General features: G+C 35.7%; 1 protein-coding gene across 3 annotated transcripts; it reads left to right on the forward strand.

The window, feature by feature from the left end:
* Window positions 1-4,766: 4,766 nt before the first annotated feature.
* On the forward strand, window positions 4,767-15,871 carry LOC122578241 (G-box-binding factor 1). Of its 3 annotated transcripts, none has more exons than XM_043750153.1 (12): window positions 4,767-5,046; window positions 11,086-11,237; window positions 11,313-11,357; window positions 11,845-11,931; window positions 12,038-12,127; window positions 13,023-13,198; window positions 13,309-13,363; window positions 13,529-13,577; window positions 13,664-13,878; window positions 14,449-14,526; window positions 15,360-15,485; window positions 15,599-15,871. In XM_043750153.1, exons 2-12 carry the CDS (start codon window positions 11,181-11,183, stop codon window positions 15,659-15,661), a joined length of 1,041 nt encoding a protein of 346 aa, XP_043606088.1. In that variant the 5' UTR covers window positions 4,767-5,046; window positions 11,086-11,180; the 3' UTR covers window positions 15,662-15,871. The 3 variants fall into 3 exon arrangements, with proteins under 3 accessions (XP_043606088.1, XP_043606086.1, XP_043606087.1); XM_043750151.1 differs by having other exon boundaries at window positions 4,777-5,046; window positions 14,446-14,526; XM_043750152.1 differs by lacking the exon at window positions 4,767-5,046 and adding an exon at window positions 10,252-10,270 and having other exon boundaries at window positions 11,161-11,237; window positions 14,446-14,526.
* The last annotated feature ends 3,020 nt before the right edge of the window (window positions 15,872-18,891 follow it).

The following is an 18,891-nucleotide window of genomic DNA, read 5'->3' on the forward strand; positions in this document are numbered from 1 at the left end:
ACAAATATCCACGAGACAAACAACTAGCATCCTTAACCTTATTTGATCTTACTAGATTCTTGATCCACCCATGACCCATCCCAAGCCATTTTGACATTTTTGCTCTTGTTACAAAATTACGTAATTTTCTATTCAAACATTACCTTATTTTGTCGTTGATCAAGCTCGAATATAGCTTCATTTTTACGGTTCCATATTTAACTACTAAATTAAAGTTAAAATGCAAACAAAAAGTAGCCCTAACAAAACCAATCAAATGGACTACACTGTTTATCGGGTCAATAAATATATTTATCCTCTTTTCATCAAATCTTTAAAAAAAAATTAATTTGGAGTTGATTATGGGAGATCAACTTTCTACCACGTCAGTGCGTCCTTCACAAACATTTGTATCTTACTACCCTGTAAAACAAAAACCAAAAATCATACATCTCCTTCTCTACTTGATATATGTAAATAAATATTTTTTTTAATACTTGATGCACTAATATTGAAGAAAACTGTATATATACAAACAGATATTACAGGACAGTGTATATGGGGAAACCAAATCTAACCCTTTCATCAATGGCGATGAAAGCCAATCTCCAGCTTTGGCACCACTTCTTGATTACACGAATCTTGATGTTCCAGAAATCTCTTGTTGGATTCAAATCCTCAACAAATGAAAAGTTTTGGTTAGCCATGAGAGAAAAAGTGATCTCTCTCTAAAATGTATTTTGGTTTTTTAATTTAAATGAAAGTCTCTCTCTAATTTTAAGATCTAATATCTGGAGCTTGTGTGTGTATCACACATATCGAAGAACTCCTCCTCAAATAGAGATTTAATTTGAATAATTTTGAATTAAAAGATATGACCAAACACCTTTTCTTTGGTCTCTTGTGTTCCTGCATGTTACTATTTCTTGAGCGCATAGGACGGTTGCTTTAGCATGGGAACCTTAACACTGATTAATGCATGACGGTTAACAACTATACAGCTTTGAAGTCTTTTTTTAAAATAAATATAAATATATCAAACATAGTACGGCCATGAATATCTACTACTCACATACAAAGTTAGATACATATATTATAGGGATTAGTTTCCTGGAATGTAATTATCTTTGACTGAATGTCTGTAGTAGGAAAAAACTAAAGTTATGTATATTGTATGTAAGCAACTTGAAAAAGTGTTTATTGTATGTAAGAAAACATACGTGGCAACCATATACAGGTGCCACTTGTCAGATTTTAATTGGTTGAAACGAAATTTTTACATACAATAAACATTATTTCAAAGTTGTTTACATACAATACACACAACTTTAGTTATTTCCTACTATAGACATTCGTTCAAAGTTTCTTACATTCGAGAAAACTAATCCCTATATTATATGTATAAATCTATGCACTACAATTGTTTAACCTACTAAACTACCTAGCATGCACTCTTTTATAGCCCCATGCCTCTGAGGAGTCTGAATATACGTGAACCAACCTTCTTTTATACGCTTCAAACTTTATACTAAAACACACAGTATAAACACCTTGGAAAACATACCAATTTCGTCAGCAGATTCGCCCAAAGATGCTAAAACACTGACGTGGGCTAGTTTGCTTGTTGACACCTCCTTTTTTATGACGCTAGCTTAATTCCTAGACTAGTAGAGAAGGAGATATTAAATGAGTAATTTTATACCAGAAATACCCCAATAAGTTAGTCTTTCACTTTATAAGTAAATATCATTACCATAATATTATATATTTTCAAGAGTGTCCCTTTTCATTAGGGATGGCAAAATAAACCCGACTCGACGAGAATACTCGATACCTGAACCCGTTCGGGGCAGGGAGTGGGGCATGTCCATCCCGACCGATATCAATTACTATATATATATATATATATATATATGTATATACTTATAGTGATTAGTTTTGAATTTATATTTCACCTTTGTAATTACAATGTTTCACACTTATATTAATTAATTTGTATCTACATTCCACACTTGCATATCCATTTCTCAAAACATCAAGAGCATGTAGTATCATTTCTCAAATTAAACAAGATTTTGGTAATTATTATTGAAAAATAACTATTCTTATCGGGTCGGGTTTTGGGGTATTATTTTACCCCCGACGGGGTCTCCGATAAGGTACCCGATGGGTATCGGGTCAGGTTTGGGTCGTATATTCCTTATCGGGTTCGGGTTCGGGTTCGGGTTTGACATTATCCGCCCCGAACCCGACCCATTGACATTCCTACTTTTCATTAACTATAGTATCCTTTTACGTGAACTCCTTTAATAACCACACCGTTAACTGTAACACCCCAAAGATTTTAAGGTAAAAGAAATTAACCTCTTTTTATAGTTTTGACATTAAATTAACTTCCTAGTATTTTGTTTTTAGTTATGGGGTTTTAGTTGGAACTTTAGCGGATAGCGGGTAAAATACCCACAATTGGAGAGATGGGTCGTGGCATCTCCAGGAGGTGCCAGCCATCCCTTTTGGTTATGACTCATGCTTCCACTCTATTTCTTTCTTCCCCCATCATTTCTTTCATGCAATTCCTATTGTTCTTTTCAAAATCAAAGCTAAAATCCTTCAAATTTAAGGATAGAAATCATAATAGTAGTCATCACCATCAAATAATCTTCATTCAAGAATCAAAAGTTAGGGTTTGTTGGTTAATTGGGGGTGGCCAAAAATTGAGAGAATAAAGGGAAGAAATTGTGAATTGAAAACCTCAATCTATTGTCTTCTATTGTTGAGGTATAGATTTCCCTTAATTTAGTTTTATCTTTCTTTTGAAATTAGGGTTCATGGATAAACCAAATTAGGGGTTTTTGCTAGAATGTGAATTATGATTAATTTTTCTCAATTCCTTAGATAACTTAGTTGTCATTGAGTTATGTGTTGAGTTTGATTATGAAATTGGTAAGTTCATGTGATAATTTGAGTTTATGAGAAAAGATGAGTTTTTCTAATTATTGAAATGATGACGAAAATGGTAGGTTGAACTACCGATTGTGATTTTTGGAAATGAAAGTAACTCAATGACAAATGGGTTGGGTTTGGGTTTAGAAAGGCTAGTGATTGAGTTTGACTAGGCTGAGCTAGTCAAGTTGTGAATATAAGCTTATGCATTTTTATGATATGATCATAGGTTGAAGCTTGTTGTCCATTATCGTTTTAGCTTTATTTTCCAAGTTGCGGAGGAGGTGAGTATATTTGCATACCTTCATGTATACGTTGGGTCAATCGACCACATTATGTTGAAGTTTGTTTATCCATGTGTGGTGATTGATTTGGTGTAGGCCCATATGGGGCATAGTTTATGAGGCTCAAGAACCTCCGGGGCCTAAGAACCCTGATAGTTGATCTAGAGAGGCCTAAGAACCTCCGGGGCCTAAGAACCCCGATATTTGATCATGGGATCCATGTAAAGTGTTTAGTGTGCAAAGGTGAGTATGTAAATGTGACATGACGATGTCATAGGTGACATGTAATAGTCCTTTGTACGTTGCCCTCCTTCGTGTTCATAAATGTATGCAAGTATATTCACTAAGCCTTTGCTTATATTTTAGTTGTTTACCATTTTATAGGTAGTTCCGGAAGAAGGAACTAGTGTGGTTGAATTGAAAGAGTTGAGTAGAGCTTGAAGTTGATTTTTGCAAGATTTGAAGGTATTAGGTCATTCTTGGATGAATGACAAACTTTTGGTTTAGAGGCTTAGAAATCCCTCTCCTCATGGCTCTTGGTACATTTTGATATGATAGTCATACTTTTGTTAAAATTATGTAAATGATCAGGTGTAAATCTTTTAGAAAGTTTGTGAAGTTGCATTTTGGACGAAAATGGTGTCAAAATGGGTCATATGATGATGTTCATGGGATTTGAAACAAGTTGATGTTGTAATTATGTTAAAATGTGTCTATGTTGTTGTTGTCAATCTCTGGAATGTGTTTTAAGATGTTTATTTTGAAATTTGAAGGTTACAAGTTTGATCATGTGTTGAAATGGTTTTAGGGTTGTTGAACTGATGCTCACTGCGGCGCAGTGGGGGTGGTTTTACCCATTGCGGCGCAATGGCAACCCACGACCAAAATTGTTTTTCTTCCCACTGCGGCGTAGTGGGGCTTTTCCAGTCTCGAGTCCGAGATTTTTTACTGCGGCGCAGTGGGGGTATATAATTTTTTTTTTCTTCGCGTTTTCGGTTTATCGAGTCTAGTCCTTTCATTAACGCAACTATCATTCGTCGTCGCCGCCCTGCCGCCACATTGCGCTGGTACCCCTCTCGTTCCTTTATAAAGCAAATCACCTCTCTTTCGTTTTTAAACTTTCAGCATTTCAAATACCTAAATTACCCTCATCATTTATTCACTAATTTAAATATTTTTACCTAATAAACCTATTATACTCTTAATGAAATTAATTATTTTTACATTACCCCAATTAAATACTTTTTTTTTTACATTAATAACCACGTTGTTACCCACTATTACCACCGCCGCTAGCGCCACCCCTCTTCCCCGCGTTACTTATCGCTTTCGTCGCATTGTCGAGATAAGCGTCTTAAAAAAAATAAAAATCAAATCTTACCACAAGTATATTTGTTAAATTAAAATATATTATCTTTAATTGATAAATATACCGAGTCATCGACATCAAGAAGAAAAGGTCATTGTTGTGGTTGCCTCGTCATACCTATCTATCCACTCCCACTTTAACAGCTGGATTCCTCCTCATCCCCCCCATTCACACATCACATGTCACCCTCTTCTTTCTAACCACCTATCTTTCTCCGGCCCTCCGCCTCCACCACCACCACCACCCCCTCCGCCGCCGCCCCTCACTCACCCCTCCGAAACCAACTCAATTATTATATTACTATAATTATCAAGTTAAAACCTTTCCCCTTCAACTTACTAACCTATTATAAAAATTACAAATATATATGTATAGCAAGTAACTGTTTTTACTTACAGAAATAGAGTTTGGTGTTAAAGCTTCCGAATTTTTCGCATTTGGTTCTCAGCTCCCAAGCGGAGGACTCAATAAGTTAGTCTCTCTCTCTCTCTCTCTCTCTCTATATATATATATATATATATATTTCTATCTCTATATGTTCGCATGTTCACATAGTATGTAGTAATAATTAGTTTCTTAGAAGAAATGATTAGAAATTCATACTGTACTGAATTATTGTTTTAATTAACTAGATTTTATATATGGATATGTTATAGATAAGTCCCCTCGAAGGTAGCGTTAGGGGTTAAATTTCGGCCCACGTACAGTGTTACATGAAAAAACTTGTCTCTGGGATGGGTCGGGGGTAATTACGTGTCGGTAACGTGTCTTGGATGTTTCATAAAAGACCGGGGTTCAAACCTTACCGGATAAACATCTTTGGCCGAAAAGTCTAGGAAATAGCTAAAGACTCGACTTTCCCTAGATAACCTGAACAGTGAAAAGGGTTCCGTATATCTTTTTTTCTTTTGTAAGTTACTTAGGTGTTTTCTTTTTGGGGGGAAGTTGCAAGTTTTTGTTATGTTGGGCTTTTTATGGACGTGCACGTACATGGAGAAAGAAACATGTGCGAATATAATACGAACCAAAGTGGATTTATAACGTACAAAATAAAAAAATAAAAATTAGAAGGGTTCTTGCAAATCGAGTAGCAAGGATCTCCTAAAAGTCTTGATAATTCAATTTATGTCATCCATAACGGAAACTACAACGATAATGTTCTATAAATTGTTAGATACTAATCATATAGCTTCCATAGCAAATTAGTATTAAGAAATGAAAAACTACATGAAGATAGACACATTAATATTAACTCAAGTTTAATGATGGTGTTTTGAAAAGTGCAGGACTTGTACAGTCTAAAAAGAAAAGTTTTTATATTTGGTGGATGGAAATGCTAATAAAGAAGGCATATCTAAAGCATGAATTGATATATTGATAATTCTCATATTTGTAAGAAGATTGTAGCAAATATATAATCATAAATAAAGTTCCTTAAATAGGAGTTTATTACAAAATTTTGTTTTCTGATGATTGTAATGAAGCCATCCTGTCTGCAAGTTACCTGCTTACTTCTTCTAGACACAGAGAAAGTTAATGTTTTACTCAACGTTTCGTTTTCTTTTTAAAATCTACTACACCATCTTACTAGTGTTTTTACCAAATCAGTTCTTGGTTCTACTAGCCAGGAACCATAATGCCGACGAGTGAAAAGATTCATCTCCAGTTCAGTTAAATGACATTGTAATGGAGATTACCATGTGATAATATAAGGTATTAGACATGCATAGGCCAGATAGTCCGAACTGTTGTTATTAATAGATTGACGGCTAATTGGTTATGAATTATTATGTTTTAGTTCCGGGGAAGGAATAATATAATTAATAAGTGCTTCATGTTAAATTTTAAACTTAATTGTAATTCAACGACCAGTCTTTATAGATGATGTGTTATGTATACTTTTGAATTTTTGGTTATCATTAGTGAAGGTTCTTATTTGAGACTCAATTAGTACTATATGCTCCCAAGGGATAAATGTAGCTTGAATATGCAACCTTTTTCAGTATTGGTTGTTCCTTTGTTAAACCGTCAGCCGTCAGGAAGCATCGTTTCTGAATGATACTTAGCTATCTGGCTGTATAGCTGTATATCCATCACAACTGTTATACACTATTAACATGCAAATCCTTTTCGCAATATGTCTAAATCTTGTAACATGTGAGCATTATGCACCTTTCGTGTCTAACCTTTTGTGTTGTAACCTGCCATTTAGTTACCTTATATATATTACTGATGTAATTGATTATTACTACATTTATTATGAAGTAGAAGAGGAAAATATTGATTTATTCTTGGAACTTAACTTGCTTTACATCTTAAGTCTGCTAAAGGCTCTGATTTCGGTGTCTCTAACGCTTAATATCTTGGGTAACACGTTACGTAGTTTCCACTAATGATGGTGTGGTAATCAGATGTTCATATATCACAGAACCGTAGTCACAAGGAACTGGAATCGCTTCGATAAGGGATTGCGATACTAGACCACGGTTTTTTGTGTCCTAAACGTGTGTACGAGGGGGGTAGCTCATTTCAGTTTGTTTCAGTACGAGGCAAGGTTGTAAATATCGCTTTTCGGTATCGTCTCGGTCGACCACCGATAAGCGATATATCGGGGATATATCGGGGGTATATCGGATTTTTTGGGGATATATCGGGAATATATAATTTCGGTCGACCACCGATAAGCGATATAAGAGGGATATATCGGCCTAGATAACCGAGATTTACAACCATGGTACGAGGTACCATATAATCTGGTATGGTGTACCCAATAAATAATTATGTTACTTTCCTTTATTTTTACACATTCACAACTCATAATATATCAATATTAATACTTAATAAGGATTTTAATACTCGCATAAACATTGCGCAAGCTACTTAAAGGAAACATAATGCTCAAAGTCTCGGTCAAAAGGTTATTAAAAAGATGTCGTGTGTTAGTGTATCTGTGGTGTACACAGTTGTATACATTTATTGATTCTTATAGTAAGTGTTTTTAGAAGTAATATATATAATAAGCCTTGTACAAAAAATCCAGTAAGTAATATTTTCTATTAAGTGTTTCTAGAGTGTTTGTGTACATAGATGAAGTTGATAAGCTAAATAAAAAGGTCTGGAGGTCTTTACGTTTTGGTGACTGTCAAACTCACAGCTACACACTGATTTTTTAACATAATTTTGCCCAACCAAACATCTTTGGAACATAATTTTATGGGACCCAAATAGCGTACTGAGAGACCTGGAACGGCTTATAATATCGATAGAGAACTCTGAATTTTATCGTGAGTGATGACGTACCTACCAAGATTCTGGCACGCAGGGTACGTCCCAAGGATAAACTTCACGTTCAATAAATATGGAAAAGATATGTGCTTATCATTAATCCCCACATTTTAGGGAAAAGATAGCACCGTATCATTTATTCTCGGAAAGGATATATTACATATCAAAAACCCTACTTGGGGACTAAGTCACGAACCCCCTATAAATAGGGGGAAGAATGGCTAGATCGACTCATCATCACATACACACATATTCGGCGTACAAGAGGCACTGCCTTACCGCAAGGGAACCGCCAAATAACAACCACATCCACCCCCATTTCCCCATTCTAGGTTACCGGATTGGCTGTACAAACAATTGGCGCCATCCGTGGGACCCCCTCTAACCAGCAAAACCCACAAATTTTTTGTTTTCCCAATTCCTAAACCTAGAAAATGAACGACGAAAATAGGCCGCCACCCGGTTTCGGCGAAGAAAGCATAGATCTGAATCGAAACCAGGGAGGTACGCCAATCACGCCTTCCTCCACAGGAGCAACAAACGCCCCACCTCTAATTGATGAAGCCTATATACGGCAGAATCATGAAAGCATCTTGAATACCCTACGAAGACGCAGTGGTATTAACAGGAAGAGCAATCAATTTTGATGAAGCATATGACGAGTATGATGGCGACACCCCGCCACATGGAAGGCGTAGGCAACCAATTGATACCTGATCAAGGGTGCAAAACACAAACAATCAGCAAAACAATGCTGCAGGGTCGCAAAGCCACACCCAGGAACAACGCAACCCAGAGTCGAACACCCAGGAGCAACGCAACGTAGGGTCAAACACCCAGGAAGAAGGAAACCCAGTGTCAAACCCACAGAGTCAAGGGGCCCAGAATGCTCAAAATACGCCGCAGGGAATGGAAAATCCTGGAAGGGCAAACAGCAGTCGCCCACCACCTGGTTATAGCACCCCAGGACAACAATCTAGCATACCTGGGTATGTCCAATATACGCAACATACCAATATCCCCCAGCATACGGCAAATCCAGTGCCACCAGGAAACCTACAAGGCATGAATACCCCAGGATATCACAAGGCATCTTTTCAGGGCTTCCAGAATGATAGTCAAAGACCGATCGCAGCAGGCTACCAGCAAAACTCCCAGGGACAAGGAAGCCAGGGTTTTTAAGTCAACACCCAGGGGTTCAGCATGCCGTGAGCGCAAAGCTATACCCAAGGTCTACACATGCAAAGCATAAATCAAACCTACGGACCACAGGCAAACCAGTCTGTGCTGCAAATATACACAGGCTTCCCCAGGGACAACACCAACAAGGGTTCCAAAGCACTAGGCCAGGTCCAACCAGGCACAAGACAACAACATCAACACAACGGTCCCCAGGCTGCGAATACAGGTCAGAGTTTTAACCAACATTATTTAAATAACCCAGTTATTTATAGCCAAGGGTACGACCAATACTACCAGGGTGGGGGACCAAACTCAAATACCTACGGGGCAAACGCATGGGTACCAAATATGTACCAAACCCCACCAGTGTATCAACCAAACATAACTAGACCATTCAGCCTCAGCAGAACACCATCAAAGTCACCATCGCAGAATGGATAAGGAATTACCCATTGCCAGCAAACATGAAATACCCAACCCACCTAGGAACTTATAATGGCAAAGACGACCCAGATGACTTCCTACAAAGATTTGAAGGGACAACAGAGATGCAAAATTGGATCGAACCAGTGGCATGCAAGGCATTTAAAATGGGATTAATGAATGATGCAAGAGAATGGCTAGGTAGTCTCATAGAAGGATCGATAAACAACTTTGATGAACTGAAAACAAAGTTCCTATCACACTTTTGCCAACAGAAGAAGCACAAAAAGACACATGTATCGGCTCACAACATAAGGCAAAAAGAACACGAAACCTCAAGGGATTTCATAGAAAGATTCATCATAGAATCACAAGAAACCACAGGATTACCAGAATCACAAAGGGTTTCAGGGCTGATACACACGGTTGTCGGAACAGGGAATTGGTTGAATGCTTAAACACGGACCTGGCCGAAACATTCGATGAAGCAAAGAAAAAAGCCCACAAGTTTCTAGACACAAAAGAAATCGGAGCAAGTAACGCGGATGACTCGAGGTACAAAAAAGGAAGATGGCAACCGAGCAAAGATCAACAAGCAAGATATAACCCGTACAACAGGGAAGAAAAGAGAAAAGATTACAACATAGTCCCACTCCCAGAGATGTCCAAGAGCCCAAGAGAAATATTACTAACAGAGGCAGTAGGAAAAACATTCCCTATCCCAGCCAAATTAAGTGAAAGGGGAAGAAGGGACAAAGATAAGCATTGTGACTTCCACAATGTCACAGGGCATCAACCGATCCAGGTCGCGACCCTCTATGGCCCATCTGGAATAAAATTGTCTGTGCTTCTCTGATTACTGTGACTATGTACAGGATGTATATACAGATTGCTTTTTTAACCACCCCCATGAAACTCACACACACAAAATAGAATATGGAATTAAAAGTAATCATTATATGCTACTACTACTTTCATGCGAACTGCCTAAGAATGTGCTACTTGATTGTAACAGAGGTTGTTTTTTTTAAAGTTCTTTTAACAGCTTGGAACTAGTATAGCAATTAGTTTTGACCCAAAAGAAGTATGAAACTTAAGTTATCTCATTTGATGCATATTGTAAACGTTAGTGTTTCTTTAAATTGGACCCAGGTCGTCCGGTATTTTAATCTGTGATGAAAAGTGATCAAAATGTTTGGTGTTGATGTTGTTTGTGGTAGTGAAAGCTTTTTCCTTTAAGCCCAATATAGTCCGAGGTCGTATGTTTAATTTAATATAAACGATACAAGGCTAATTCTCTCTGGTTCGCTAACTTACAGGAATAGTCATCTTAGTTTCACAATGATGTTAAATACTGAAGTATAAACCTATAGATTATAGTTTACGGTCAACCAGTTGGGTTATCTTTCACAATATAATGAAGAACAAAAGATTTTACAGTTTAGCGCTCTTGGTCTATTAGTCATCTTTTGCATGATTTTAAAGAACTATGAAGTGCAATTATAATTAGCACTAGGTCTATTAGTCATCTTTTGCATGATTTTAAAGAACTATGAAGTGCAATTATAATTAGCACCTTTGTTCATGAGTAGCTAACCTGTAGTACTTTTATTGCTCCAGGTACTAGTTGATTATATCTCTAGGATACAAAAAGATTTTAACTTGCAGAAGCTAAACATCTTAGGCTGCCCACAGAATTTTCTCCTGTAGATTTCATGGGGGCTGGAGAAGAGAGTTCACCTGCTAAGCATTCCAAACCCACTCCAGTTCAGGTTTTTTCTCACTTACTTTTGCGCTGAATGTATTGTATTATGTTTGTAGCTTAAACTTACCATACTTATCAACAGGAAACTCCTCCACCTTCGTATGCTGATTGGTCAAACTCGATGCAGGTGTGGCATAGATTTTTGGTTGTAATTTTGTTGTTAATACTCAGATATCGGTTATCGCAGTGGGATAGCGGTAATTTTAATATTATGCAGTATCTGTTTATATATAATAATTAATACTTAATACTTCATAGAAATGTCAAAATTCAAGCTTAAATGTGTCAATATCTGATAGATTAGTGTTAATAGTTGCAAAAATTAGTGTTTATTATGCTGTGTTTAAGTTGGACAAAAAAAATTTCTTAAAAACAAGAAAAAAAAAACCTGTAAAACTGCTATCCCACCGCTAGAGACGATGTCGGTGGAATATCGGTAAATATCAGTGATTATATCAGGACCTATATTCTGACCGATATTTTGAACGAGTACTGATAACCGCTATCGCAACGCTATACACTGCTATAGCTGTGATATTGCTAACATATGAGCTGCATTAATAGGGAGAGTGCTGAGATAGATTCTTATAGTAGTTTACAAATTTCATGTCTAGGCCTATTATGGAGCTGGAGGTACTCCGCCCTTTTTTGCCCCTACCGTTGCTTCTCCAACTCCTCATCCGTACATGTGGGGAGGTCAGGTAATATTGACAGATTCTCAAATTTCCTGGCATATTTTTTATATTTTTATAGCAAATGGTAACTGACAATACTTTTGGCTATTTTTTTATGTGTGAATTACTTCAGCATCCTATGATGTCACCATATGGGACTCCGGTTCCATACCCTGCTATGTATCCACCAGCAGGAGTTTATGCTCATCCTAGTATGCCTATGGTAATTGCAGATTTTCTTTTATATTATTTAGATTCATGTGGTACTTTGTATAGGATCTATGTAGATGGCATGACTGTATTTGGATGGCCTTTTGTATATCACTATACGTGGATCCAAGATGCCTATCTATATTTATTGTTAGTTTAGTATAAAACACACACATATATAGTAATATATATACATATACCTCTGATTATACATCCATATATGTACGTACACATACACAGATCTATCTGTCTATATAGTATATACACATCTGTGTACATATATGTATATGTGAATGTGTAATCAACATGAGCATATAATCATATATATTTAGCCACAAATTTGCAGTGCACACATATATTTATATGGATTTATACCGTTCTAAGGCAAGCTTTCTTGCTTCAAATCACTGATCAAAGTTACATGGTTCTGATAGAATAACTCCAGAATAGCCAGTTTTATATTAGAAGCTAATAGAGTAGTATCTTCTCTACTCTTTAGAGGATTATCTTCAAATCCAAGTATTAAATATCAAATATGTGCGGATTTTTGTTATGATTTTTGGTTCTTATAGTTATTGTTAAAAAGTTCTATGACAAAACATGCCAATGTTCACTTTTTGTAACCTTTCCTCCTAAAGGTCATCTGTATATGTTTTACTTTGTTTGATCATGCTGATTCTGCTTTCCAGTTGTATATTGTTGATGTTCAAATCATTTTGTTATAGTATCTCTATCAAAACTAATAAGGAAGCTTTTTAGTATTAGGTGCCTACTAAAATCATTAACAGATGCTGACATATCTGGTTATTATGTAGATGATATCTCCTGTATCTGTATGTTGGTGTCTATATACATATACCCTTGTAGACGTAATCAAATTCTCTCTTTGTTTCTTTATCTTTCCACAGACTCCAGGCACTGCACCACCAAATGCAGAAATGGAAGCAAAAGCCTACGAAGGAAAAGAAAGGACCACAAGTAAGAAATCCAAGGGAGCTTCTGGAAATGGAAATAGCATTGGTATGAGAACTGGAGAGAATGGGAAGGCAGCATCAAGTTCCGGGAATGATGGTGCCACCCAAAGGTTTGTGCTCATGCGATTAGTTTGAGCATCTGATTGGATTTATGATGGCATTCATTGTCATTTATTCCAATGCAAATGACCGTTGTTACTGTTAATTTTGAACTGAACAGTGCTGAAAGTGGAAGTGACGGTTCATCAGATGGAAGTGATGAAAATGATCAAAATGTATGTTTACAAATCTTTTCAAAAAAATCATGTTCTGCCTACTTTTTCATGTAATATGTGATTTTTCTTCTAGTTTGGCTGTTATTGTATAGTGTTTTTTGACGGTTGAAATGAGAAGTGTGGTCTGTTCCTTTATTTATTAACAAATTAAATTAATACCTCCAGGAATATTCTGGAGGCAAGAAAGGAAGCTTCAATCAGATGCTTGCAGATGGTAATCATGCAGACTTTGACCTTTTAGTTCTCCTTGCTTGTGTGAGTCTGTTGTAAAATCATATCATAATCTTCATTATATTTCAGCTAATGCACAGAACAACTCTGGGCCTAATGTTCAGACATCAGTAACTGGGAACCCTGTAGTTCCTATGGCTCCTACTAATCTTAATATGGGAATGGACTTGTGGAATCCATCTGCTGTAGGCGGAACCATGAAAATGCGACCAAATTCTTCTCGAACAGTGGTGACACCACCAATGATGGGACGAGAAGGAATGATGCCTGATCAGTGGGTTCAGGTATGGATCATCATATGTCCTTGTTCTTTTTCTAGAGTTGGCATTCTTTACTCATTTCAGGTATGGATGACTATGGTTTTTTAAAATAGTTTGAAGTCTGTTTTTATTACAGACATGAGACAACATCCTAAATTGTTTAATAGAGACTTACTTAGTTACTGCGACAATAATATTTGTTATTGTATCTAAAACATGACCTATATAAAATGGATCAAAAGTGTGGATCAACCCAATCTGTCCTGGAAATCTTACCATTTCTAGTTTTTCATGTGGAGATGCCTTGTACACCGGTGCCTACATGTTTTCACTTTTGTGTTTGTGAGTATACTAGCCCCCAGATGACCAATGCTGAGTCTGGCCTCCTGCATGATAAAGCATAAACTTTCAGTCATCTACTTGCGGTAGTGGATGTTGGTGCATGATGCAACTACAAATAATTGGCTGTATCATCTAGATTCTTGTATACTGGAATAATTTTAATCAATTTGTTCATTTCTCGAATTAACTGCATATGCTTTACATATCAAGAGAAATATTAACTAATACCACTATCTGTTATCATATCAGCAGGATGAGCGCGAACTGAAGAGACAAAAGAGGAAGCAGTCTAATCGGGAGTCAGCTAGGAGATCAAGATTGCGCAAACAGGTATCACATACACCACCTTCAATCTGGATCTCATAGTGTACATTAGCTTCTAATAAAGAAGAGCTCGAAGATTTGATAAGCCACCATGAGCTAAAGAATGGGCATTACTTGGGAATTATGGGAACAAACTGCCTTTTTGAGCTACAAACTTTAATTACTAATATGAATTAGAGACTCCAATAGGAAAGCCTTGAAAAATACTTCAGATAAGAATGATACAGGGTCGGGGTGGTTAAGATAGTAAATTTTAGAGCTGATTGGTTTGGTTGATCTGCTTATTTTCAATTTCCCCGATCTAGGCAGTTCTATGCATTTTGAATACCCTTTGGGTGACTTTTGACCTGTTTCCGTTTTATTTAAAAACTTAATATCATCATCTGATTTGTTCGAGGTGTTAAATAACCCATATCATCCATTTACCTATAAATGGGTGTGATTTCTACCACTACTTAGATGCGGTCATTAAAGGTTGTCTTAACATAGATGTATTTTGTTAATTTGATTGCTGTTTCTTATACAGAGTTATCTCAGCAATAATGAAGTATAAGCAATAATGAAGTATAGTGTACATTAGTAATAGCAATAATGAAGTATAGTGTACATTAGTAATATTTGTGGCTTGCTAAGGGCTGATTGACTTATAATTAGCTATGTACATTACTAATATTTGTGGTCTCTCGTGTAGTTATCCAACGAATTAACTCTGTACTTAAGAAACTGAAAACTTATAAATAGACGATGTGTTCGTCTCTGTTGGCTTTTATAGAATTATAGGCTTGTTCTATACGCTCATATGAAGATAAAATCAATGTATATGTATTTGCTTTTGGTAGGCCGAGTGTGAAGAACTACAGGCGAGAGTAGAGACACTAAACAACGAGAATCATTCACTCAGAGATGAGTTGCGTAGGCTCTCAGAGGAATGCGAGAAGCTTACTTCTGAAAACAATTCCATAAAGGTTTTTCCAACCTCCAATACATAGACTGATATACAGAAACCTTTTAGTCATCAATACATGGAAAGTTACTTGCATTTTCTATATGTTTGAAATTTCAATGTTTGGTTGAACAGGATCAATTAACTAGGGTCTGTGGACCCGATGCAGTGTCACAACTCGATGAAGGTAACATTTGAAAATGCAATAGGCAAACACGTTAGTCATTAAAGTTATAAAATTAGGAGGATATCTTTTCCGAGTTTGGGAAAACTGATGATAGAATTGATCGCGGGAACTCATATGTTGTTGTAACTTACCACTTCGTTTTTTTTTCTTCATATACCTGTATTCTAACCCTTTCTTCATGCATCAATACTTCAAATATAGACCCTCTGCTTGTTGTGCAAGTTAAAGAACCCTTAAGTTGTGTGGCTTAATGTTAGATATATTTGGTTGGCGAGATCACTTATCTTTACCAAACAGTGCTATATTTGGGACACAGACTCTGCTGTTTTTGGCTTAGACGCTGATTTGGTTTGACCGAAAGAGGTCAAGGTTTTCACCCGGGATATTCTTTTTGATATACATAAAACAGGGATATTCTTTTTGATATACATAAAACTAGAAGTGGAGTGCCCCAAAGATGATGTTGCGGTGGTGGTGGCAGTGGTGTGAGGTTATTAATGTAAATGGGGTAGTGTTATTTTAATGGTTGAAGTATGTATGTTGTAAATAATTTCATTAATGGTATTTTATAGGTATATTAGGTTGAAATACTTAAATTAATGAACAAACAAGAGAGATAGTTTGAGTTTATCAAGTTTTTGTTCTGAAATATTTGGAGGGGGTAAATATTTTATAAAGTATTGTTTATAATAAACACTTTAGTCCAACGAAGCTCTATTATGTTTATTAAGGTGGGGTTAATTAATACAAGTGAAAATATTTATGTTTTTTCGATGTGAAAACCGAATTTTATGTACATAAGTTGTTTTAAAAATTAAAAGCAAATTAACTGTAAGTCTGGATTTTGATGTGGTTATAACCATTCTTAGAACCAGTCTACTTTTTCTAAGTTATAGCCACAAATGTATTATTTATTACAGTTTGATCGTTATTAATTTTGTTTTAATGGTGTTCTATCTTATTCTCTTTAAAAATATATATACACGAGGGCTTAATTTCCCGTGCTACGTACGTCGTGTTTGAAATATATTGTTTGCATGTATAATGTTGCCGATTTTTTAAATTGCTAATGAACTTAAAGGTTGAGTCATTGATATAAGAGAATACATGTTTTATATTTATGTTACAGTATCCGCTTAGTTACATAGATAAATACATACATGGATATTTAATCAGTACATGATCCGATAATAGACATTAAAAGTGCATAGCTACTTTCACTATATAATACTTCTCGACATTAATCTGACAACCTTTAATGCAATTAAGCAACTTACAAATTTAAAAAACAAACACATCAAATCAAATTCAATAATATAAGTATATCGTATATACATATCTTTCTAATTAAGTACACATAAAAATAAAACCTTGGCTTTATACCATAATAGTTGGCTAACTTGCCCAGTTACCCTCAGAGGCTTTAGCATATTTTTTGTTATCTGAATGTAAAAGTTACTATATGAATAATATGCGACGCAGCTAAAGTCAAAGTACACATGAGACTGACTACATACCTACCAATCAACATCAAAAGCATCAAAAACAGTAAAGACCATGGACATATCGACGCTACTCTCGATCATTTCCATCATAACACATCATCATGTCTTGATCATTGTTACCGCAGGACATAACCCAGGGTGACATGAATGGCAATCTTAAGATACAATTTGGACATATCGACGCTACTCTAGATTATTCCAATTTGACAATGATCATCACCATGCAACTTTGTTTTATTCTTTATAGACACACTCGTAACAAAATTAAAGCCATGTTTAACTTCAATGTCTCAGCGGAACCTTTTAGTGATACTAACGCTGTTCCTTAGCCATGTAACGGTGTTTCCACATTTGCGAAGATATATCTTTCCTGCACACACAAAGTATTGAAGGATAAACTTTACAATCCAAAACGACATTTACAGGGGTTGCTCATTTTTATGGTAATGACATTATTTATAAATAGTCATTTTATGGTAATTAATAATGACATTACTTGTAAATAGTTGAAAGGCGAACAATTTTGTTGCGACAAATAAACCATGAACAATGCTTGAAAAAAGAAAAAATATAAGAATTCGGGCTCAAGCAAACACTTATTAATTGAAGCTAATTGTTCGTCAATGATCTTTGTATTTGGGTAATTTTGACCAATTCATTTCTTTAATGAGATTCATCCATGAATGCATTATTTGTATCTATTTCTTCCTGTTCAAGAAAGGATAGGTGCCGTAAGCTTAATGAAACTATCGGTATCTAGCAATAATCATATATAGATATATACTACATTGCTCAACAACGGAAATTATATAGAACTAGTGTTTAGACCCCGTGCGATGCACGGACAACCCTAAATAATTTTTTTTAAACTATATTTTAAGATTGTATCAATGAATAAATATAACTGAGTTGGACATAATAAAACTATTCTTATGAGTTGATTAATTTAAAGAAGAAGAATGCTAGATATACCTTGAGATTTATTAATGATACACGAGGGCTTAAAACGCGTACATTGCACGTCGGAGAGAAATTATAATTTTGATTGCCCATAGTGGGCGCATATAAGAAGGATTATGTTGGTTACCTGGATGTGATAAGTATTATAAATTTTCCCCCACTTTGATATATAGACCTACGTGGATGCGCTATAACCTTAAATAATTTCTTTAACACCAGTTCAAGCATGCATGTAGCGAAGTAAATGTACTCCTATTACAAGTAATGACCATTTTAAAAAAAAATTAATGACTTAAAATGCATAGAAAAGTCTTATTTAGCACTAAAATAAACCAAATATACCTCATAATTTTCATCACAAATTTGATAGGCTGTTCTTTGTATAAGATTTGAAATTTGTTGATCATTCATTTTAACTCCAATAGCACCAGCAGCATCTACAATCCTAACTTGCACATTAAACCTACTAAAAAAAAAAAACAGAGATACAATTTTACCACACAACTTAATGATTATAGAGTTTTAATATGAAATATAAATATATACCTAGGATTGATGAGAACTCCTTCCTTGTTACATGAACAACAAATCCACATTTTGTTGTCCCTTAAAGCATCAATAATGTCGACTGCATCCATGTAGAGATCGGTTAACTTAACTTCTTGAGAACAGTTCACACATTCCATTGAATACCATAACTGATCGGTTGGAATAAAATCGATTGTTGCAACAACAACCACTTTATCAAACTATCAAAATGAAAATGTTTATACATT

The sequence above is a fragment of the Erigeron canadensis genome, chromosome 8 (assembly GCF_010389155.1).
Source record: "Erigeron canadensis isolate Cc75 chromosome 8, C_canadensis_v1, whole genome shotgun sequence".
NCBI lineage: Eukaryota > Viridiplantae > Streptophyta > Magnoliopsida > Asterales > Asteraceae > Erigeron > Erigeron canadensis.

What these genes read in the sequence shown, in the direction of transcription:
- LOC122578241 (XM_043750151.1), top strand. Translation starts at nt 11,181, where the DNA reads ATGGGGGCTGGAGAAGAGAGTTCACCTGCTAAGCATTCCAAACCCACT. An exon ending in CCAAACCCACTCCAGTTCAG is followed by an intron (nt 11,238 to 11,312) that starts GTTTTTTCTCAC and finishes ACTTATCAACAG; the next exon opens with GAAACTCCTCCACCTTCGTA. An exon ending in CTCATCCTAGTATGCCTATG is followed by an intron (nt 12,128 to 13,022) that starts GTAATTGCAGAT and finishes ATCTTTCCACAG; the next exon opens with ACTCCAGGCACTGCACCACC.